General features: G+C 39.8%; 1 protein-coding gene across 1 annotated transcript; it reads right to left on the bottom strand.

The window, feature by feature from the left end:
- Positions 1-21,857, bottom strand: LOC139128708 (cell adhesion molecule CEACAM5-like). Its single transcript, XM_070694442.1, has 14 exons — positions 21,769-21,857; positions 21,018-21,085; positions 20,532-20,665; positions 15,103-15,394; positions 13,927-14,190; positions 13,560-13,823; positions 13,032-13,289; positions 11,934-12,197; positions 11,263-11,520; positions 4,459-4,716; positions 4,005-4,282; positions 3,227-3,535; positions 2,471-2,599; positions 1-965 (listed from the first exon to the last, which is right to left on the bottom strand). Exons 1-11 carry the CDS (start codon positions 21,855-21,857, stop codon positions 4,014-4,016), a joined length of 2,418 nt encoding a protein of 805 aa, XP_070550543.1. The 3' UTR covers positions 1-965; positions 2,471-2,599; positions 3,227-3,535; positions 4,005-4,013.
- Between the last annotated feature and the right edge of the window lie 3,693 nt (positions 21,858-25,550).

The raw sequence follows: 25,550 nt of genomic DNA, 5'->3' as shown, positions 1-25,550 counted from the left end.
AATTACAGACAAAAGATTTATTCAAAATACACAAAATTACATGTTCCGGAACAAAGACTGGCTAAACGGCTCTTTCATACGCTTTTGTTACTTCAAAATGTCTATTGTTCTCCCATGTCGGTGTGGTCTCTAGGTTGTCAACATAGCAATATTGATTATTCAGTCAAAGTTCGAAATTCATTTTGTATTTGGATATACTTGGGACCACTGCTGGACTGGGGCTTCAGCCCAAAATTTAAAAATATAAAGCACCAAACCAAAAAATGTCCATCTTATATAACATATGTACATAAAACAGTGAACTGTTATTTAGCCTCACAAATACACCCATTCTTGTTCTCGTGGAATACATTCGAAAGATATTATTTTAAAAAGGTTCATGTCCAAATTCATGGTGCAGTTTTTAATAAAAGATGTTCAGTAACTGTATAAGGGTTTACAGTCTGATATATCACTCAATTAAAGAACTGCGTCCCATACTCTGATAATTTACCTGTCACGTCATCAGGTCAAGCGAATGCTATTCTCAGTCATTTCATCATTTTTACAGCACTCAATTTTGTACATGATGGGGAATAATTAACTTGATAAACGAATATAAGTAACATATTTCTATTTCAGACTCTCAGACTCTTTAAGATTGCTCTCTTCACCAATGCTCATTTCTTGGTCTTCATAGATAATGAAGCATGTTTACCCAATGTACATGTTAATGCTTACATAATCATAGCTAGGCAGTTTCTAAACTCTTCTAACTTCACATAATTCCAATCTATTTATAGCTTCGTACATCGGATTTTTCATGTATCTTACAATCGATTTCCAACACACTTGACGAAAACAAAACAAAACAAAACAACATGTATTCTTCAATTCGAGCGTCTTACTCCACTGAACTTTTGTTAAAATTCTCGTCCGTTGGCTTTGCCGAGCTCTCTGCCTTTTCTGCACTTGTCTGGCCATCACTGTAGGAAAAGTAAGTGGCGTGTTATGTAACTATCGCAAAGATAGATTGACTTTTGTGTGTTAAAAATGAAGCAATATTTGTATTGTTATGGTCCATGAGTAGCTATTAGGCAAAAACTGCACACCACTGGCATCTTCGGCATAATACCGGGAAAGTACATTTGATAATCGACCAATGACAAAATAACGAAATTGTAACAATATTTCCGCAAAAACTCATCAGTTGTTATTAGCGATTAGTTGCATCTTTCGCAGACCAATCAAGGCAGAGGGTACATGTACATAAACATTAACATAACGGAATTTGGGATAATTGGATCTTCACATTTTCAGATTTCTCAAAACTGTAAGGTATCACATATCTGAGCATTGCTATATAATTACAAATTACTCGGTGAACAAGTGTATAACTTAACAAGCGACCTAGCGGCCGATATAGTTCCGCTGTATTTACGTAGAAAATACTATTTTTGACACATGTTGATGACGAAGGTGGAAATCTTTGACAGCTCATTTAAGTGAGCAGAAAAAGTGGCTAAAATAGCTGCAAAAATACACAATTGAAGATTTCATCATAATTTGAAAATATCACATCGGATCATCCCTAAGAACACGTCAACCAAAGCTATCTGATGAGTAATGTTTTTGAGCATAAAATATTTTGACCAAAAAATGGCAAAAATTGCCCCAAAAATACAAAATTGCAGATTTCATCAGAAATTCAATATATTACTTAGTTTATCTGTAGAAAGCTGTATACCAAATTTCAAAGCTAGTAGAGCAGTACCTTTTAAGAAATACATTTTTTGACCAAAAATGGCAAAAATTGCCTTAAAAATGCAAATTTGCATATTTCTGCACAAATTGAACAAATCTTATATAGATCATCCCTAGGGACATATGTACCAAATATCAAAGCTATCTGACGGGTAGTTTTGAAGTAGAAGATGTTTAAATATTTTTTTACCAAAAACGACAAAAATTGCCTTAAAATGCAAATATGCAAAATTCACAACGATTTGAACAAAATCTGACTGAAGTCACCCTAAGTAAACTGCATATCAAATTTCAAGCAAGCGGACAAGCGGTTTTAGAGAAGAAGATTTTTTACTATAAACGGCGAAAATACAAATATGCAAATTTCACCATGATTTGAACAAACTTAAGTGAGGTCACCCCTAGTAAACTGCATGTAAAATTTCAAAGCAATTGGACTTGCGGTTTCAGAGGAGAAGGTAATTGTTGACGGACGACGGACGACGACGACGACGATGGAAGACGACGGACGACGACAGAAAATCAATCTATTTAATAAGCTCCGCGTCGCTGACAGCGGAGCTAAAAAACAAAGCATATTTGCAGATTAAGCCGACGTAATTTACACTCATATTATCCCGAATTCGTTACAATCGTGTTTCATATTAATTTCTGGTTTTCAAGATGCAGCAAAAAGATATAGGAGCCAATCCTAATAATTTTCAAAGGCACAAAACACCTTCATTACCTGACTGGCATGTTTTCTCTCCATGTTGTCCTCCGGCGGTAGACATAGATTGCAATAATAATTATAATCACTGCTATTGCAATTACCACGCAGAAACGGTCCCTGCTACCGCACCGGCGTTCACTCCATCTGCATGGGATAGAATAGCGGAAAGGTAACAACACTAAAATTGATATCGGTAAAAAAATAACTAAAAGAAAATTTAGAAGCTCGGTAAAACGATGTCATTATTATTATCATTATCGCCATCATCATCATCATCATCATCATCATCATCATCGTCATCATCATTATCGTCATCTTCTTCTTCTTCTTGAAGGTCGTTATCAACGTCTTCGTTGTCGTCGCCATCGTTGTCGACACCAAAGCAATAAGAGCAATAACGTAATTATGCACTGCCACCACGACTACCTGATACGACCTGCTCCTACATGTAAATCTACGTAGTCTATGATCACATGCACAGCAATCTATTTCAGTGGCAGCACTACATATTCATCGGTCAAATAGACTCACAATGAACAATACACAGATATATTTCCTTTAAGCAAAATGTATCATTTTCCCACCCTTGAAAATCTCTCACTACATTTCAGTGGTTTATCGTCTGACTGATTAGCAGAAACGTTTCAGTTTCATTTGTGTTAAAGAAGAGTAATAAGGACAACAGTGTGAACCTAACGTCACCGAAGATTCTTATAGATCAAAATCGAGGTATGGGCGCACGTTGAGTTCTATGTATAATTCCTGGCTTACCATCAGGCTTTCTGATTTCAAATTCCCGCTGATCTTCTGGCGGGACCCAATTCGACGCTTCGCATGTGTAAGTGCCATAATAGTCGTCGTCGGCGACAGTAACAGACAGTGTACTGGTCGAGCTGGTATCCCTCGTCGTAGTCCCGCTAATCACGAGATTGTCGTCCTCGCCCGTTATTTCCTCATCGTTGACATCTAACCAGATAATATCCGGGGTAGGCAACCCTTCAGCTGTACAGCCAAGGGACTGCGTATCTCCGATACCGACTGTAAATTCAGTGGTGCTTTCTGGCAATATGCTTGCAGAATCTTGAGAGAAAGACCAAGAGAGACAGACAGACAGACAGACAGACAAGCAGACAGACAGAGAAGGGAGATGGAGTGAGAGACAATGACAGACAGACAGACAGACAGAGTATTAAGTGAAATTGCCCATTGCTGATTGGTTGCTATTGCCTTATTTCGATCTTTGCCAAAATGTGGAATAGTAATGAAACATTAAGTGTCATTTCAATGACAAATGAAAATATCGTAAATGAAGAATGGCATCTACTGTTAACTTTGCCTACATCGAAAAGGACCGAGCCTTGGCTCATTGTTGAAGTCAAGAGTCAAAGTCAAGTAGTGAAAAGCTGATGCGAGGGCTCTCTCTCTCTCTCTCTCTCTCTCTCTCTCTCTCTCTCTCTCTCTCTCTCTCTCTCTCTCTCTCTCTCTCTCTCTCTCTCTCTCTCTCTCTCTCTCTCTCTCTCTCTCTCTCTCTCATATTCTACGTACTTACAATGCACGACTATATCTTCCAATCATGCCTAACGTCTTCGTTATCATCGTAAAATTTCGTGTAGAAAGTGCATGTATAAACTCCGGCGTCTGATGTACGGATATTGGTTATTTCGTGCGTTAACTTGGTACCAGTATCCTCCTCGATGATTGATTCGCCATAGGTCAAAGTTGACCTGTACGGGTCTGGATTGCCCTCCCCCGCATTGCACTCAATGATGACATCGTCCCCTTCTGCGATATCGGATGGTGTTGTCGTTATGGTGACGGGTGAGGAGTCTGAACAAAAGAAGACAGTCGTATGAGAAGTCACTTCCTATATTACGTTTTTGAATATTATTCAAACAATTACAAAACACATACTATAATCTTTTTATTATTGGTGAAATATAAGTTTCTATGCTTAGGAATTGCTCCCTGTCCAAATCATATCAAGGTACAAAAACCATACTAACACTGGACATCAACTTGAGTCGAACCACTATCACTCTCTTCTGTACCGTCATATAACACATTGGTAGCTGTACAGATGTAGTCCCCCGAGTCGGATCGATCCACAGCGGGGATGTTGTAACTAGATTCACTCGAGAGTTCACGTTCGTCTTTTGTCCACGTGTAACTTGACGGTGCTGGGTTAGCATCAACCTCACAGGTCAGGGTAATGCCGTCACCTTCCTTGCACACGATTTGTCCATCTTTGACGCTCGGCGAATCTGGGAACAGAAAGAAGACGCGATAGCAGCTGGCTGAAATGTTACCAGTGATTAAATTGGACAGAAAGAATTGCAACACGCCTCATCTAAAAAATCTGTCCCCATTCGTACATTAACTGTTCCTTGGTCTAGACTTATTGTGGGTTGAAACGCCGGAAGAGACAGATGACGGCTGACCGATTAGCAGACTATTCTGTGGCTAATAGTCCAGAATAGCTGTTGACTGGATAAGTTTTAAAGTATTGTCTACGCTCGCACTCGCCCTAGAGCGCACTGAAAAGACGAGCGGTGTGGGCGCCTGAGGAACTCTGTATTTTTTTGTGAGAAAAGACGATACAGTGCGTTACAATCTGAAAGCATATTTTCTGGCTGTATTTAGGTAACATAATGCGTTCTCAGGCTTGAGAGTCAAACATAACACTGTTTCCCATAGTGTATGATATAGTGAAGGAGACGGTGTCGGGCTAACCTCAGGCCCTAGGACAAGTAACGTATGCCTTTACCCTAATTACCAGTCATTATATATTGATGCCATTACACAAAATGAAAGCATTCGTCTATGTATATTGATTTCTGTGAAACAGGGCTTCGTGTATATTGTATAATCCGACACCTTTTTAACCCGAAGATATACAACAACGACTCCATACATTTGTCAAAAGTGTTAAATGAAACAAGAAACTCGATATTGTTATTTCAAAAGCGATCAATTTATTCAACAGTTAGAATTGGGAAGAATTTCGTGTGAATATAATTTTTTTTCATCTTGTTATGTTTAACATTCATTTCTACATTTTTGCTGATCTAAAGCTTTACGATTCCAGAAGTGATTAATTCGTTGTTTACAAACGTTGTTTTGCCAGGCTGCATACTGGCGCCGCTGAGATAAGGTCTTGTCTCAGAGCAAACATAATTATGCTATCCCACACTGGGCGCACAAGCGATAAGTCAGTTGCTAGGGGCAGTGAGTCCTTGTTAAATCATTTCAATAAACTCTGACTTCTGTTTTTATTAAGTCTTTTTGTCACTCACGGCTCTCACGTTGCTATGTTTATACGTATGGCGTAGCTGATCACAGTTACCTAGGTCGAAACTTCATAATCAAGCTTTCATTTCTTGAGCAAGGCTTTTAAGCTGCATTTTTTCCGAGCGCGACAATAATGTCAACCTGAATGATGTTCACTGAACGCAGAAAGCTTCAGGTTTTTCCATGAATCAAAATATATTATGTCTGCTTTTATGTCGGCACAACCCATGGTGTCGTTCATCCGTAATCTGAGTTCGTGTCTTGAATAGAGACCACAATGCGGAAGACAATTCTTGCGAGATCGTATTGTAGATGTCCAAAGCACATTTGCCCTGCAATGTTCCTTCATCACTTCTTCTTTCGATGGGATCGCCAGTTACCTCAAAGTGTATTTTTGTTGGACTACTCAAATGTGTATCAGATGCTTTTGATTATCATCTTGACATGTGAGGTACCTGCCTACCGCCATATTGTGCTCTTTTGAGCGACGTTCGGTTTAACCCTTTTGTCAAAGCCAACTTGCGTTCTATAACTTGCACGTGGCTCTTAGTTGTGTAACACCATAGGCCAGTGGTTTTGGTACAGTCTTAGAACATATTGGTGGCAAAACAAGTGTAGTTCCCGGTATCGGCTGGATTAACCTTGTCGATGTGGTAAGTGCGTCTGTTTGACAACAACGATGCCACATTATGACCTACAATGAAACACTCGAAACACAATTCAGAGTAAACGATTCGTCTTCCTTCTGTATGACGTAAGTATTTCCACAGTAGGGGTATCTGAAATGAGAGGACAATATTACTGTCTTTTTGTCGAGTTTCAGTCCTGGACCGGGTCCGAGTAATTCGACAGCCTGCTAAAGCAAATTTTTACGTGTGATTCAATGTTTCTAAACGTCCGTACAGATACCAAAAGCGCCAATTTTCATTTTTGTCACGGCAGGGGCACTAAACTTGGTCTTGCAATAAAGGTTTTCATACACAAAGGGCATACAGTACTTTTTTTCCCTCAAACGTTTGCCCTGAATAGAAAACGTCCATCGAATGAGAAATGGACAGAGAATGAAAAACCAGAATGTCATGGTGATTGCAGTGAAATGCAAAGTACATTACAGAAGGCTTATACTCACCCTGAAGTTAAAACACAAATAACACCACCAAGCTAATATAAAATGTGTTCTTCTTGCTCTGTATCAAGGGTTAACCATCACTGCCGGCCGGGGTCTCCTGAGTTTTGCGTGCCAGGTCAGAGTAACATTTTTGGCGGTCTTGCACAGAACTGTCTGGAGTACTTCGACTTCTGAGGGGAACTGCGGAGTAAAATGCAGAGCACATTTTTATTCTAGGCAATGATTAGTAAAGCGTGTTGAATTAACGAGAAAAAATAAGAGATAGAAGTGTATGCACTTACGCTTTACGTCAAGATAAAATTATACATTTGAGGATACGAGGTAGTCGTCAGAAAACGTGTTTTTCGTAAAGCAAAGGTAGACACCAGCTTCAGTTCTCAAGATGTCGTGAGCTGTTTCAATGCCGTCCAATATGTTTACACTGTAAGTCCGGCAGGTCTTGTCGGAAGACTAAATTCTTTGTAACATGCGATCTTTCTACGAGCAATCATGCATAGCTGAAAGGACTAACACAATTTTAGAACTGACAACCCTTGATACATTTCAGATGGAGACATTGTTGCTGTAAAAAAGTGCAGATTTTAAAAACTAACGTGTCACCGTGTCGACACGGTGGCAGAGCAAAAAGAACACATTTTATATTAGCTTGGTGGTGTTATCTTGTGTTTTAACTTTAGGGTGAGTATGAGCCTTCTGTGATGTACTTTGCATTCTAATGCAATCACCATGACATTCCGTCTGTTATTATCTGTCCATTTCCCGTTCGATGGACGTTTTCTATTCACTGCAAAAAATTGGGGGAAAAAGAACTGTATGCCATCGTCGTTGTTATCGTCGTTGTCGTCGTCGTCTTCGTCGCCGATGCTGTTGTTGTTGTTGTTGTTTAATACCGCCATTGAATTATGCCGACCATATACAATTCACATTTATCGCGAGATTAGCTTTTATTTTGATTGATACTTCTTAGCTCAAGTAGTCGCATCAGACTGAAATATTGTCTTATTTTCAGGGTCAAATGAAAACGATGGCTGTAACGAATCCAACATTCATTAGCCGTATACAATAAGCGAAGTCACCGGAACCAGCTGTATTTTGCGCTTTTGCAAGATGCCAGGCCCTCCACCACCCTACACCATGAAATATATATTGATGTGTGATCCCACGGAAATATGTTTCCTTCATCGCTTAAACTATTGAAAAAAATTCGACCACCGAAACTTGGTATCAATATTAGCAAACGTCATAGTATCAAAGGTCTGACTCTGGCTATTTATTTAAAATTTATCTTATCACGTTTCAGACACATTTCGACCCTCGGTGGAAGACCTATCAAAGTATTTGATAACATTTCAATTACTCAACGTCATATTCCATTCGCCTAAGTAACTGTGACATATGACAAGACCAGAGTTCGAGTTTTGTGTTTCGTCTTCTTTCTTTCTATAGGTTTCAGCGAATGTCGCAGCAAGTGTATAAGCCCTTATTTTTGTCATTTGATCCCCTCCACAATCAGTGTAAATATACAAAAAAATAAATCAAATTCGCATGGGGTTAAATTTGAGACCCCCTGGTAATGTATTTGCGAGCTTTAAAGTGCATGATTACAATATCTTTAAAAAGGCATTGTTCATTACACCTACGTAAGATGGTTATATGATTTACTAAGTGTGACGCACACCGCACCGTAAATATATGAAATTCCTCGGAGTTATAAGATCAGAAGGAATTTTAAATAGCATACAATGACAGCATTTACATCCGGGGAACACAACACTTCGTACGTAGGAACCTTACGCTGATAGAAACAAGAAGATTGGCAGACAGGAATTCAACAGAGTACCCTAATCATACGATGTCATCTATTCGTAAACTTATCGACTTAATAGCAAATTGGGATATATCTACTTGTCTATCTCTTAATCAATCAGTCAATCAATCAATCAATTATCTATCTATCTATATCTATCTATCTATCTATCTATCTATCTATCTATCTATCTATCTATCTATCTATCTATCTATTTATCTATCTTTGTATCTATGTATGCATGTATCTATCTAGCTAGCTAGCTATCTACCTACCTACCTACCTATCTAGTCACCAAGTCACCTACCCACCTACCTACAAATACCTACCTATCTATCTACCTGTCTGTCTACCTACCTACCTACCTACCTACCTACCTACCTACTGGGCCATTTAAACAGCGTCAGAGATAATCTAAAGACATCAAAACCCAGTGAGAATGCAGATTAACATTGCACCGTTTCTCAAGTAAGCAATACTTCGCGACACAAAAATACTGGTTATCGCAGATATCAAAAATAACACATGGTGTAAACACTTAGTCATTCGGTAAAATACTTACACTGAACGTCAAGGTAAGCAACGTCATGGCCAGAACCGCTTGTGTCATCGTAGAATTCATTGGTAGCTGTACAGTTGTAGTCTCCTGAGTCCAATCGATTCACATTCTCTATGAAGTGAGTAGATTCATCAGAGACAACTTCATCGTTTCTATACCACTCGTATAGCGAAGGCATAGGGTTGGCGTCCGCATGACACTGCAAAGTGACCGACTCGGTTTCCTTGCAAACTGCGTCATCACTCTTGACAACGGGAGGATCTGCAATGGAATGGTAAATTATTGACATGCCGATTTAGGTGTTTTATGTAGCCTGACTTCTTCTGAACGATCGGTGCATTACTAACAGAATGAACTGAGGCCAAAGGCCTGAGTGTTTTACTCAATCACATGACAAGCGTATTCAGCATATACAGCATGTTAGATTAGTTCAATAGAAAGATCTTCAAAATAGTGAAAAGAAAGATAAACTCACACTGTACGTCTAGGAACAGCGTCTCGCTGTCAATTCCTCTTGACTCATCGTAAAAAGTGTTAATAGCTGTACAATTTTGTTCGCCATGTAAATCTAATGTCACGTCAGGTATATCTACGATGTAATCGTTAATGATGTCTCCATTGACAAGATACCAGGTGTAGTCGACTTCTTCCGGGTTTGCATCAGTGACCCCGCAGGTCAGTGTGACCTCTTCGCCAACCTTGCGTGTCACAGTGTCAGCTAATACCACTTCCGGGGGAACTGTGGTGTACAATATAGTACAATATCATTTCCACAAATTACAGTAGTTTGGGTATCGAAAGGCTGAGACAGAAATGTATTAATAAGGTAGTATGCGCCTCTGTAGTAGAAGACTTAAACTTTTGCTCAAACTTTTCAGAAGGAATCTTTCAATAATTCTTTTTCACAATCAATAATAAAAATCGGCAACAATTTTGCAACTCGAGAAATAAATCATCCAAAATGTACCCGTACTTTAAATTCAAAATGGCCACCATCCGCCATGGTATTTTCGTTTTTCGAAAAACAAAAGCCGTTGAAATGTTGGGGTTTTTTTTTCGCCAGAAGCTTTAAAATGAGTCCCAACAAGAGCAAGATCAGAAAAGATAATAATTTTTGAGTGTCCAAAATTTTGTCTCCGAGGCTAGTTCTACATTTATAACAAATATTTAAGCAAGCCGTATAAAGAGGCAATATGAAATTTTTGAACTTACATTGTACGTCAAGATAAAATGAATCAATGGATGATCCAACCGAACCGTCCCAATATGTGTTATTCGCAAAACAACTGTAGTTACCATCGTCGCTCCTGAGTACATTTACGAGCAAAAGATCACGTCCAATAACCGGGCCACCGTTCGGGTATTCCCAGTGTACAAACGCTTCTGGATTTGCGTCAACTTCACAAAAGGCTCGGTATGTCCTGAACTCGACCGTGGTATACCCCGTGTCGTCGACAATTGTAATGTCTGGTCCGTCTTTTGAAGAAAACACATGCAATACCATAATAACTTTTTTGACGTGTAACCAAAACGTCCCCGGATTTTCTGTGGCTGCATCGAAATGAACTAAATTTGTTTTGAGAAAGCCCACTCACACCTCCTTGAATAGATATCTCGTCGAATAGATTTTTGTTTCGTTCAAAAGCTCATATGGTTTGAATAATATATAAGTGTCATCTTTTAAGGTATGTAAAGATGTAATTCGTTAGTCGAGATTTTCTTTTGACATTAATTTTTGCTCAAAGACTTTGTAAGAGACCATTCTTTTTTTAAAAAAATCAAAGAATTAAATATCAGTGGCATCAGTGTTAAATTTGGCAGTAGAGAAAAAAATAACTGATTGAAATTCAAAAAAACCGCCATTCATTTGTTAACTCTATTGAAAAAAAATTGTTTGCAGCAAAATAAATCACTGAACGTTGTGTTATTGCTTGGTACTTCTGCTCATATGCAAATGTTATACTTATTTGCCTTCCGTGCATTTACGGCGTAAGTGATATATCAACTCACTCCATAACACTTACATTGGACATCAAGCTGTGTGACACCGTAGCCAGTGGCGCGTGAGCCGTCAAAGAACACAGTGGTAGCTGCGCACGTGTAGTTCCCTGAATCAGAGCGACCGAGGCTGTCGACGACATAGGTAGATTCAGTCCCAATGACGTCACCATTTTTAGTCCAACTGTACTCCGATGGTGTCGGATTAGAATCCGTTTCACAAGTTAAAGTGACGGATTCGCTTTCTTTTTCTACTATTTCTGCGTTATCTACCAAAGGCGGATCTACGATGGAACGAGATACGTGAACTATTATTGATGCCTGCCAAAAATAGCAGAAAGCTTGTCGTACAACTTATATGACAAGACTTCGTTCGTTCCGGGCAAAACAGGCTAATAAACCTTACTGTTTGTTCTCCGCGCAGACAACTTCAAATTTTAGTTATTCTATCTAATTCCTACATACACGAAATCATTTTAAAAGGGGCAATTTTGTCAAATACTGGTAGAGTACTGTATGTGAGGCTTCTAGTCAGCGTCACGTGTTCTGAGACCAAGAAAATAAGATGGCGGTTGTCTTACAACATTACGGACAGTTATTTGCATTGTTAAAGTCAAAAATTCTTTAACTTCAGAAAGTTAAGAGACAGGCGGTAAAAATAATTGATTGACGGACACAAAATTGAAGATCAACTTACACTGTACGTCTAGGTAAAATGATTCGTTTGAAGATCCCTCAAATCCGTCCCAAAGTGTGTTATTAGCGAAACACGTATACACCCCACTTTCGATGCGAGTTACTTCTTCAAGTAGAACTTCACTGCTGACAACGATGGAATCATCCGGGTACTCCCAGTACACGGAAGCTTCCGGATTCGCGTCTACGTCACAGGAAGCCCGGTAGTTCATTCCTTCGATTGTGAAATGATCTGTCTCGTCAACGATGGTTATGTCAGGCCCATCTTTGTAATAGACGAACAGAGGCAACCATGTGTAAGATGGATTACTCCTAAACGATTCTCACCATCAACAAAGACGCCCTCATTCGACATCTTTTTTTCTTATTCAACATATTTACTATAGGAAAATATTGGAGCTGGAGCGAGAAAGAGACGCTTTCTCGCAATTGGTGAGAGTCACTTGTTATTCTCATCGCTATCAGTGAGAATTCATTGCTCACTGGTAACAAGTAAAAATATACACTCCTTGGTTAGAATCCAGTATGGTAACATATTCTCACGGTTAGACTGGAAAATTCTCACCAAGCACAGTGAGAATGACAGTACGAAAAATATCAGACTCACCATTTCACTTGTGACAATCAACCAGACTCGCCGTTCATTGGTGAAATTCAGCCAATCTTCTGCTCCGCCGCTGGTGAGAATTGGTCTGCCTAATTTTCACCAGTGAAAGACGAGGGAGGCTACCCTATTCTCACCAATGAACGGCAAGTCTGGTTAATTCTCGCCTGTAAATGAGGAGTATGATACATTCTCACCGTGAAATTGTGCTCGGTGAGAACTTCCAGTTTCACCGGTGATAATCTGTTATAACTTGATTCTCACCGATGAGTGCATTTCTCACAATGTACCAGCGAGAATTTAAATAATTCTGTCTGATTGCTGTGGGAATAATAAGATTTCCTCAATTTCTCGCTCCAGTCGCGCAATTTATTTTACCTGTACGCATCTGTCCTCTTGATCTTTATCTCCTACCATTGCCTGCATTGAAGCAAGGCTCCAAGCATTACCTCAAATACAACCTTATGCTAAGTTCAATTGCACCTTTGCACTTACACTGAATGTCAAGATGCACGACACCATATCCAGTAGCATCTGTACCATCATAGAAGATATTGGTAGCTTCACAGACGTAATCCCCCATATGAGAACGATCGACGTTTTCGATGACAAAACTAGACTCGCTAGATACTGTGTCGCCATCTTTTGTCCATGTGTACTCGCTCGGTGCGGGGTTAGAATCCACCACGCAACTCAACGTCACCGTTTCACCCTCCCTGTGTATGAGATGACCATCCTCAACGATTGGTGGATCTTAGAATTATCAAAAATAACATGCAAAAAAGTATAACAATAAAGCACAGCGTGCAATTTTAGCGATACTGTATTAAGTTCAAATGCAATGTTTGGATTTGTCGAGCATTTTGAAATTTTTGCAAGATTTTCATGATTATTGTTTTTAGGAAAATCCGAATACTAAAAAAAACCCCACAATTATGACATAATACCGAGAATGTCAAAAGTTAGACATACTTTTGCTCGAAAAAGGACAGAACTGACAGAGTGAAAGATAATTAAACCTACACTGCACATCCAAAAATGTGGTACTTCCTCCAATGCCCACCGATCCGTCATAGAACGTATTCCTAGCCGTGCAGTTATGTTCGCCGTGCCAGTGTACTGTTACGTTGTCAGTCTCAACCCTGTTACTGTGGATAACGTCTCCGTTCGCCAGGTACCAGGTGTAATCGACTTCCGCCGGGTTCGCGTCCGCGACCTCGCACAGCAGCGTCACAGACTCGCCTACTATGCACGGGAGCGTTTCATTCGTAACCGCTTCCGGCCGATCTGTAATTTAAAATTACATTTTTTTTTTTAAATCACGCCATTGCATAAATAATGGAAATGGAAAAATCATGAAATGCAAAACAAAATTATATATACCACTTACACTGTACATCAAAATAAAACGAGCTACTCGAAGACTTGACCGAGTCATCCAAAAGCGTATTGTTTGCGAAGCACGTGTAGTTGCCATATTGGTTTCTGTGAACGTCGTCGAGGTGAAGATCATTTCCGATGGCTACCACGTCACCTTGATACTCCCAGTGTACGAATGCTTCCGGATTAGCGTCGACAATGCAGTTGGCCCGGTAGAATTCGCCCTCGACGGCGACATGTCCGGAGTCGTCTTGGATGGTAATGATGGGACCATCTTTGTAATAGATAGACACAAGTTTGAACTTTGCTACTGCCCTTTAAATAAAGTCTGTTGTCGCAACTGAGCGGAATTCGGAGAACTCTTTATATTGTAGACTTCACCTCGGGGACAAACATTTAACAACCGCTTAATATACTTTGGGTTTCGCTCGTTTAGTTTCGTTGATAGGGATCATCAAAATCAAAAAATAGGGACAAGAAAAAAATGCATCGCAGCACGGGTGCATATACAAATAAGTCGAGCAAATATACCGTTGCAATATTAATTTGCATTGTTTTTTGCATTTAATCATACTTCAGGTTAGATGGCTCTGAAAAAATCTATGTGAGCGAAACCAATTTGAAAATAATCGAGCGGTTGATATGTGCGCTCTCAAACGAATACAGTAACTTTTCGGTCTGTAACTTGTAGCGGGGGTCATTTTGAAACTCATGAAGTACACGTATATAACGTTTTCTCCGACTTAGTTTTGTGTAAATCGAAAATTCTTTTTCCCATCGAGTAATCAGGGGATGGCCGCACTTATGAATTCCTAATGTCGGTAAACATTTGGTGCATTGTTTTTCTTGCACAAAAAAAGTGCATGGGACACCCGATTTTTATTCTTGATTTCAACAGGTAGTGATTTACAATTTTTATGCTGACAGATTCAATAAAATGTAAGTTTAAGTATGTTAATATCGATGCACGTACAACCGTCAGTTTACTATTGTTGTGCTTGGAACTCGAAGGTACAACGGTTAGAAGCTTAAATCGCCGATCTTATAAACAAATCGGCTAAGTCGCAGTGAGAGAGAGAGAAAGACAGACAGACAGACAGAGAGAGAGAGAGAGAGAGAGAGAGAGAGAGAGAGAGCCGCATTGGATGCGATAAAGTTATAGTTTGGGAATATTTATGGTACTTACAGTGGACACTGATGACGATCGTTTCTCCACAGGCGAGTTCAGGCCACTTCCACGGAGGGAGAGTGTGGTGTTCCAGTCGACAGTGGAAAAAGGCGTCGTTGTCACCGCTGTACAGTGTAGTCGTCCACGTGTTCACGTGTCCGTCGATTCGGTAACCTTCCAGACCGTCGTTGTACCAAACCAGTTCACCAGGACGTTGTCGTCCAACATATGGTACAATTGAAGACGACTTCGTCTCCGGTAATGACAGTGAAATTTGTCGTCCCGTCGACGGAGCACTCTGGTATAGTATCTGCAAAGAATGCGAGTTTTTAGGGTCACCAGACTAACAAAACGATCGACCACAATGTACGTAGCCATATTACGGTACTAAAACCTAAACGATGGACCGCTTGCAATATATCGAGTCTCATATTTTATTAGAAGGCTCACATTTACCGACCCGCTGACATACTACAATTCTTTAATTTTAGAGCACAATGCTCCTATTACAGTAGGCAACAGCCCGCACCAGGCGTGTCATGATTGCACTCTTGATCTTCTGAGCGCAATATCCAATGGGCAACATGTTAATTTGTCTCATATTCAATGTCTAAGGTTAGAGTTTACGTTTTCTGATCCAAATATCAGATTGCTTTTCCTAAATTCAATGCACCAATTACAGTCAGCAACGACCGGCACCAGGCATGTCACTGCAGTCTAAATCTACGGACCGCAATATCCATAGCTGTATAGCTTCACCATTTGCATACAGCACCTGCTGTACTCACCTATCACAAAGACTAGAGCAGTATCACTGAAGTGTGGTCGATCAACATCCATACACTCGTACATGTCCTCCGATGTCTCTGTTGTGTTTAAAATCCTGAGGTTATATTCATGACTATCTATGTCACCGATAACTTCATATTCACGCGGCCATGGGAAGTTCTCCCCGTCCGTTTCCGCTGCTGTGCCTCTCCAACACCTACATACCACGATGTGCCAGGTCGTCTTCGGTAAAACTACAGTTCAGCTGAGTGCTATCGCCAAGGATGACTAGTGTATCGTTCGGTTTCGTAACCCATTGCGCGTTCGCTGTCGCCATTGAAGGGTGCCGGATATATGAGAGAGAGAGAGAGAGAGAGAGAGAGAGAGAGAGAGAGAGAGAGAGAGAGAGAGAGAGAGAGAGAGAGAGAGAGAGAGAATTTAACAGATGGTTTACATTGTTATGCTTGTTTGTGTAAGAAATGGACTATACTAACTCTACCTTAACTTACTGTGTAAGTCATAAATCCGTGGCTCCCGCACAGGCTGTGGAGTTGTATATAGTATTTTTCTTTAGCACATGAAGTCCTTAAACAACATCAAACTAATGTGTTAGAAAACATTCTGGTATCCAATAGAATGGCATAATGTCATCATATTCTATACTCAAGTACAGTTTTCGCCTTTACATGTACAGAACCTTGTGGCTTAAATGTCTCTTTCCGTCCTTAAAGGTACAGAGGCAGCAAAGCTAAACTCGCGTCCATATATGCTATTTGAGGAATGTCTTTAAATGTTTCAACCTAGCGCACCGATAAAGTAAGGATATATCAGACATGAAAAGTCTGGTCGACCAAAACACAGTCATACAAATGCGCAGTACGAACGACACTTTGCAACAGGTTCCAGTATGCCATTCGGCAACGAGCAGGTTATTTTAAATTGTTCGTGTCTATCGTGCGTATTTTCAATGGCAACTCACCCGTATGCACAGCCAACAAAAGCAGTAGTAGTTCAAACATGCGAGACAGTAACATCATGGCATCCGAATCGGCTTTTCTTGAACAGCGTTTTTGACGTCAACACCCCTCTTAGCCGATTTTATGTCCTTACAGCGACCTGAGAGACTCCCAACACAGCTGCTTATTGCGTGCCCTCCACACGCTGAATGGAGCGCTTTGGATATTATAGAGGCAGGTGATATTTTATTCTAGGAATTTTGCAATATTTCATTAAAGATGAGATAACCTTAAGGTTACATGATAACATAGTAATACGACGGCGGTAGCTGCAATTCCCACCCCCGTAATAGAAACACGGCAACTTCTGACCAGGTTCCAGGTACTCGTCACATAATCCCATTGATGTCTGCCCAGCACATTACAAAATTGAATCAATACGATGAAGGACCGTTAAGTAACATTCAAATTAGCGTGAAACTTAGCGACAAAGGGGGATTCATAAGAGTTCATTAGTCTGGTTATGAAATTGCAGTTTCGGGGCTACGGAACGGTACTGACGTTATGCAGTTCTCAAGCTATTAGCCAATGGGATTGCTGAAACTCAGCAATGTCGTTCTGTTGAATGATTTCCAAAATCAGGAAGAGAACAGCTTCGGATTCAGACTCTTTAAGATCCCGTACAATGGTAATTTGCCAAATAGTTATAACCCTTCACAGCCAACGCACATTGCAGAACGAAATAAGCGCACCGCAGACTTCATTAGAAAATGCGATTTTGAGTGAATGTTGAAATAGTTTGAATTGATTTAGATAAACTTGTAATGCATATTACCAACTCAACGCCACCGTAAGATGTCGGCAAAAGGCAAGATGCTACCCTTGGGGTGTGTATGAATCGTACAAGGCCAGTAGAACAAAAATTAGGTGAGGGAATTCTAAGAGTTTCGGTAAGGTTAATCAACAACAATGCAATAGTGATGTCACCATAGATAAAGAATGTAAGAGCGAGAATTTGAAACCATTCTGGAATATTTTACCCTGCCGTTCTATTTTAAACAAATTGCAGATCGTGTTATAACAAATGATTTGCTTTTAACGTTGTGTGTTTTTACTACTTTGACAGAACCATTTATTTGTCTCTTGTTAAATTTCATCTCGAATCACTTCATTGCCAATTAAAGAGTGTGTATGTGTTACAGGTTCAGGCAGTTAATTTTGGCAAAATGAATCAAATAATATCATTTTGCTAATCGAGTTTGGCTCAGTGAAGGTGGATTCAGCCATTGTCGCGGGCATTTGTTCAAATGCACTCAGAATCTATAGAACCAAAAATTATAACGATTTAGCGATGTATTGAACATCATGCGTGACCTAATTTTTAAGCAGAGATTGTCGTCTTTTTGGGGTCTCTCGTTCTTTTTATATACAGTGATAGACATACCGTAAATTAGAATACCTCGCACTCACATGCTGTGTCTATCTGCAGAGGGCTAAAGGTGTCTAGGTGACAATGCAACCATCATGTTTGAACATGAAAAAAAGTAACTATGAGTATCTTTGATAAGAATATACAAGCTAATCTTTATCTATCAGCCGCGGTAACAGACAATCAGGTCACCTCTACAGTCACCTTTTCACCCGATGGGGTGACAAGGGTGCACAGTTCTGTCGATTGCCAGCACATCTCATTTAGCATGTGGAACAGATATAATCAAATATTTGTTAAACATTTAACAAAAATTACATAAATACATATTGTAAGCGCAACAATGGCTGTTTATTATCGCTTTATTCGCTTCCACTACTGGGCACTGGCAGAGAGAGAGAGAGAGAGAGAGAGAGAGAGAGAGAGAGAGAGAGAGAGAGAGAGAGAGAGAGAGAGAGAGAGAGAGAGAGAGAGAGAGTATATTTGTATGTTTGTAATTCAAAGGCCCGGTTGCCAAGAGGTCAAAGAGTGATCATTAGGTCTTAAAAAGTATCGCATTTTAATTTGTTTTCTTCTTTGATCTACACTGTATGATCTGTCGGCGAATCTTTGCAAATGCATGTCACTAGGACAGCGCATATATGTGAAACTATTTCATTAATTTGGATGCCCGTTTCCGTGCCTTTGAGAGTAGCGGTAGAGGTGAACATGATAACTGTGACACCGTGTTACCGTGAACACTCAAACCTCTGTAATTTGTAAGATCTACCATTTGTGTGTATTCATTTTAAAGCTCTTTGTACAGTCACTTATTTTTCTCGATTGACTTAACAATGGGATGGCGACCATTTTTATTTTCAAATATTGGTAAAGCCCGGTAATGTTTTTTCTCCAGTATCTAAAAAATCTGTACTGTGACCACCGATTTTTATTCATGAATTTGAAAGAGAAGGGTTTAAATATTCCTATAAGTTTGGGCAAAAAAATTAAGTGTTCTACCTTCGAGGTGCATACTACCTTAACATGAAGTGTTCAAGTGAACAGTCAACAAATTGATTCGGTCATTAGAAAGTTAGATGCTTTTCAAAACAAAATTTCTGGTTTCTATAAACAAAAGCAAAGCCGCAAACTCAACAATCTGATACATAAACAAGGTAAAGATATAAATAACACTTGTAAATCTAATAGGCGATACAGAACACATCGCCGTAACAATAGAGGTCATAAAAACAAAATTATCTCAGATCCTAAAATTGTTTTCAACATTTCTTCCAAACAACTTACTGATTGTGAAACACGTGTTCTCTCCAAGGGGCTTTCTTTTTGCCCAACCCCAAATAATATAAATATGGTTACTTTAAAATCAGACATACACGAGTTCAAAAGGAGATGCAGATTAGCATATTTATTTCGTGATGAAAATTCATCAGAACAGATAGACACCCCTCCCGGCCCATTTCCCAAAGAAAAAACGGAGTACAACCCTCCGCCCTGCTCCAATCCTAACTTAGAAAGATTTCTTAATATGGTTGAAGGGGATATTCTCAATTCTCATAATTGGAATAATTGTTGGCCCAATTTACCTGAACAAGAAAGAATTTCACTTCAGAAAATTCGTAACAGAGATGATATCGTTATCAAACCAGCTGACAAAGGGGGCAGCATTGTGGTAATGGATAGCGATTGGTACATATCTGAGTGTAAGAAACAACTCAATGACACAAAATTCTACGAGAAACTCGCATCTGATCCCACAGAAGAATACACTCTTAAATTACAAAAGAAAATTACCCGCTGGAGAAGGAAAAACTGGATCTCGAATAAAACTGCTCGGAAATTACTACCCCAAGAACCCAAACCAGGCCATTTTTACGGCTTGCCCAAAATACATAAAAAGGACAACCCTCTCCGACCAATAGTTCCCCAATGCCAATCCCTCACCACCCCTCTTTCCATGTACGTCGACTATTACCTTCAACCCATTGTTCAATCACTCCCCTCCTATATCAAGGACACTAATCACCATTTACAAGATATCAATCAGATCAATATCCCCGACAATACCCTCCTGGTCACCCTTGATGCTAAATCCCTCTATACTAACATTCCGCATGATTTTGGTATCAACTCTGTCAGAGAATTTCTTACAATGCACAAACGTCGAAAATACAGATCTATTTATTGAAATGCTCCAATTCATTCTTGAACACAACTTCTTCACTTTCCAAGGCAATTTCTACCTTCAAAAACATGGAACGGCTATGGGTTCTAAAGTAGCCCCGTCATATGCTAACCTCGCGATGGGCAAAATTGAAAATACGATCCTTCATAACACACCCCTTCAGCCCACACAATGGCGTAGATTTATTGACGACGTCCGCTTTATCTGGATCCATGGCCTCTCCACCCTCCTGAAATTCCACCAGCACTGCAATGAAGTACACCCAACCATCAAATTTACCATAGAACATAGCTCCAAACACATTGCTTTCCTAGACACTGATATGTCGATACAAAACAACTCTATTCATACTTCGATCTACAGCAAACCCACAGATAAACATCCCTATCTCTGGCCACATCCTGCCATCCTAATCACACGTTCATTCAGTCATTTGGAGCCAAACTCTCCGTTATCGACGTATCTGTTCAGACAATTCAACTTATGACAAAGCAACCAAAGAAATGACCCATCACTTTGCGAAACGAGGCTACAAACCCCAAACTGTCAAAACTTACATTGAAAAAGCCAGAAACATAGAAAGAAACCACTTACTTACCACAAAACCCACTGATAAGCCCCAGCACAAGAGAATCCCCTTTGTCACCACCTTTAACCCCACTCTCCCTAAGATTTCCAACATTATCCCAGACACTGGGGTATCATCTCCGAGGACAAAGAAATAAACAAAGCCATTCCGGAAGTACCTATCACAGCCTTCAGACAACCTCCAAATCTTAGAAAAATTCTTGTAAAGCAGACCTCAAAAAAATACCTCATCAGCCCACAACAGGTGAAACTAAACGCTGCGGCAAGTGCAATCAATGCCAATTCATTACAGAAACAAACACAATCACCAGCTCCACAACAGGTAAAACCCACAACATCATCGGTAAAATCTCATGCAACACCTGTAACCTCATTTACATTATCACCTGCCAAAATGTTCAAAACAATACCTTGGGGAGACGAAAAGGGAACTCAAAAGACGAATATACGAACACATATACACAATCCGCAGTCGTAAACCCACCCCAGTCTCAGAACATTTCAATCAACTCGACCACAGTCCATCACACTTCCAAGCTACTGGTTTACACAAAGTTCACACCACAAATACCCGAAAAAGAAGACTATGTGAACAAAAATACATTGCAGATATTGACACACTCACACCCAAGGGCATTAACCAAAGAGAAGGATAAAGCTACTTTCCCGCGTTTCAACTCTTCCCCTTTTCCAACCACTTAGGGGACCCCTTAGTTCAGACTATTTTTTCCGTCTTAGGAGTCCCTTCACCATGAACTTGCCCATTCCGACCCTCCCCTTCAGCTGGTACAGTTCCACTCTCCGCACCCAGGTCAGTTTCAGTCCATTGTTCCTTTGTTTCAACCACCATTCTTGTTTCAAAGGCTTATTGATCTTTAATTTTTATAGTCATAGCGCTTTTCACTGTTTTTTTATCACTACTGGTTTTTAATTTCGCCTTACAACTGTAGTTGTGGTTTTTTCACTCACTGTAATTCCAGTTTTCACAAGTATTGTAATTCTCATTTTATTTCGTTTTTACTCTCAGTTTACTTTTTATCAGCCCGATTTTTACTTCTGTTTGTGCTCATTTTTATTTGTCAGCTTTTGCCCTGAAGAAGGCAACTTGTGTGTTGCCGAAACGTCGGTATTTTTAAATAAAGATCATTAGAAGACAAGGAGTACTGGTTGAACTGCCTTCTTTATTAATTTATCTATGCCATGATCCTGGTGTGTTCCCGCACTCTACGTGTTGCTTCTATGGTTGTAGTTGGACTGACTCTTTTGAGAACACTCTGTTATTTTAATTAATACATTTGATTGTGACCAACGCCAGAAGGAGAATTGTATGTACAGATCGGCAGGTATGTTCAAAATATTGAGTCTGGGGCAAACCATTTCAAAATTGGATATGGTCCAAACTCGATGAATGAGTTTAAAGAAGTTAGAAGAGTTGCCTGCGACCCTTTTAACACCGAATTTTATCCGGACCAAAGTAACAGAGTTCCTGATTGAGCAACTAGTCAGTTATTGCCACACTGAAGGATTAACATTACATCACATATAGGCTGATAAAATACCAGTCTTGGCATGATTATTAATGAATTGCATATCTTGGTGTTATCGGATTTTTTTTACAGAATTTGATCGTTTCACCTATAATCGCCATCTAATTATTCGCTTATAGTTCCTTTCATCTTATTTAATTGGAGTTTTTGTAACACTATATGGCCTGAGAGAGAGAGAGAGAGAGAGAGAGAGAGAGAGAGAGAGAGAGAGAGAGAGAGAGAGAGAGAGAGAGAGAGAGAGAGAGAGAGAGAGAGAGAGAGAGAGAGTGAGTGAGTGAGTGAAAGAAGAGAGAGAGAGAGAGAGAGAGAGAGTGAGTGAGAGAAAAAGAGAGAGAGAGAGAGAGAGAGAGAGAGAGAGAGAGAGAGAGAGAGACGAGAGAGAGAGAGAGAGAGAGAGAGAGAGGTTATTTTATGTCAAAGCTAAATCCTAAATTATACTTGTCGTACAAATGAAACGTTTTGTCAGTATAGCACACCATAAATAACCGTCGCCACAATATTTAAAGTGCGATGACTGACACAGAAATTCTTTATTAAAAAATCCTTTAACAGTTTGAAAACACCCCACAAAAGAGGCAAGGTATCTGCATACTCGGAGGAAAGGAGCGACAGATTGACAGGCCGTCAGAGGGAAACATACAGAGAACATTAGATGACCTTGCTGTAATAGTTCTTGTGAATCATGCCAGTTTATGAAATATGTCGGTCTTCAAGTAAGAGTACTACCAACATAAAGTAGAAGATTTCAAAAAAATGTTTCAGATTACACTGACTGAACAGCTTGAGACGAATCTCATTGTTGTTAAGTAAAATGGACAACGGAGGTATGTAACAACAACTAATTAGTGTACGATTCTCTACAATATATTAACAGATGCCATTCCAACGGTCGTTTTACTGGCCAGACAGAATTTGTGAATGTCACGCAATCTGCAGGTTTCGACTTTTTGAGAATCTCAGCACATAAGCCGGATGTGCAATAACTGCCATGCAGTTGCACTTGTGACGATTGTGTGACATCAAACAGCAAGTGAAGCAGTTACCTCCAAAGTCTTCGCAGGCTAGTTAATAATCACACAAGTTTGATGAAACAATACGTTTCGCTGGCGAGTAAGTCAGTAAAATTGACAGCAATGAGCTGCTGAATGGAATGTCTTAAATAAGATATGAAACACTACTTCAACTTTTTCAGGGATATTTTTAGCAGACTACCAGATTTCGAAATAAAAAAAATCTTGGAAAAAGACCTAGCCTTGAAAAGTATGAGAACCTTTGATTGTAACCGTGTCAACGTAACTAGCTATCAGCTATGTCCCAGGAACCGGGTTACTGCTGGCAACAAGCCTGGGGCTTGATTTGGTATCCCATGGAATTTCCAAATACCGGTCAAAAAGTCAGATAAAAGTATCATCAAAATGTTTGAGGATGCGTGCTTTACTACTTAATTAATAACGTTAACAGACAAAATGGCCCAGGTTGACTGTACATGTTGTATCGGCAAGTATTCGAGTTTAAGGCCACTTTGCTTGCTTTGAAACATAAATATATCTCAGCAATATCAAAGGTTTCATCTTTGCAGCACTTTCCATCCGTGTCAACGGAATGCTCTATTTGACTGGATTTAGGATGGTCTAAATAGTTTTGTTGGTGTGGCTGTACGTCAGGTACCCTAGGAAATGAGATGTGCAAAGAGGTTTAGACTTTGACAAATGCACTGTTTACGCTGAGAGGTCGCAGAATACGGTTTCTCAGTGCCGATGAAATAAAGTGGCACATTTTCAAAGGTAATCCAGTCGGGTCACCCAAAGAGTTGATTAATTTAAGAGTTTGCTTTTGCCATAGTGACCTTTCGCTCCTGTTACCTAATGGTATAGTCTAAAATTATTAAATCGTTACTGGGGTTTCTTGACAGAAAAAAGAAGACGTGACCATAGGGTTCTTCCTCTCATAGTTATAAAAGTTTGCCTTTGGAGGGATGGTCAAGGACAATAGGAATCCCCTGACGATTCAATGCTGTCGTGCGAACCCTACAGTGTGTTAGCATTGGATCTGAAAAGTAAATACAATATTACCTGTAGGGGAGAAAAGTGTACTGACTGTATAACGCTGTCTTCTGTCCATTTTCCGGGAATAATTCAAAGACATTGTACCAATTTGTAAATGGCAGTCGTTCGCATCATTGTTCATCACTTAACCTCGTGTTAAAATTGAAAACAAAAAAGGACAGGTTCTAAATATATCATTGTCGTCGACACAACAAGCAAGGTAACGGGGATCCAGAAGTCGCCGCATAGGTTTTAGCTATCATTTGACCCGTAACGGTGTCCCAGAGCCATGTCGTCGGCTCTGTGGACATATTTCATTATTGAAGAAACGTATACGTAACGTGGCTGAGATCCGGGGATTCTCACTGCAGGAAAATGTATCGTTTCAGTGGTACCATTGCCCTCCATGGCTAAGTTTTAATGACACTTCAGGTATCATGCAGTCAACACTGTTAACAAGACTCATGTTGATCGGAGAGTACCTTGACCTTGCCATTGACCATTGCCATTGACCATGAATAGACGATCGACTTTCGTTGGTAATGGGATATTTAAGTTTGGGAAGTATGCACAGGGTATGCATGTTATCAACGTAGGTCTACTCATGCTTCAAATAAATAAAAAAGGCTTTAAAATGGTTGAATTTGAAAAGAATGCATACGCTTATTATTGCAAATGAATATTTAAGTTTTCGAGTACACGTGCTTGTTGTTTACTTGTACACGCGTACAGGGACGTCGAAGCCGAATGTTGATTGACACACACTCGATGGCAAAGCTTATGAAGTGTCAGGGGTTACCGTGCATTGAGACTTCAGCGGTTCATTAAGTTCATGTTGTACAGATGTTGCGACTTCAATGTGTGAGTACAATTTCTGTCGACCATATACCAGATTCAGATTTATTTATTTCGATACAAGGCCTCGGCCCATCGTACATTTGAATTGAAAGT

This window comes from Ptychodera flava, chromosome 3 (assembly GCF_041260155.1).
Source record: "Ptychodera flava strain L36383 chromosome 3, AS_Pfla_20210202, whole genome shotgun sequence".
NCBI classification, from domain to species: domain Eukaryota; kingdom Metazoa; phylum Hemichordata; class Enteropneusta; family Ptychoderidae; genus Ptychodera; species Ptychodera flava.
Note: the sequence above shows the minus strand (reverse complement) of the source record. Positions and strands in the feature narration are given on the sequence as shown.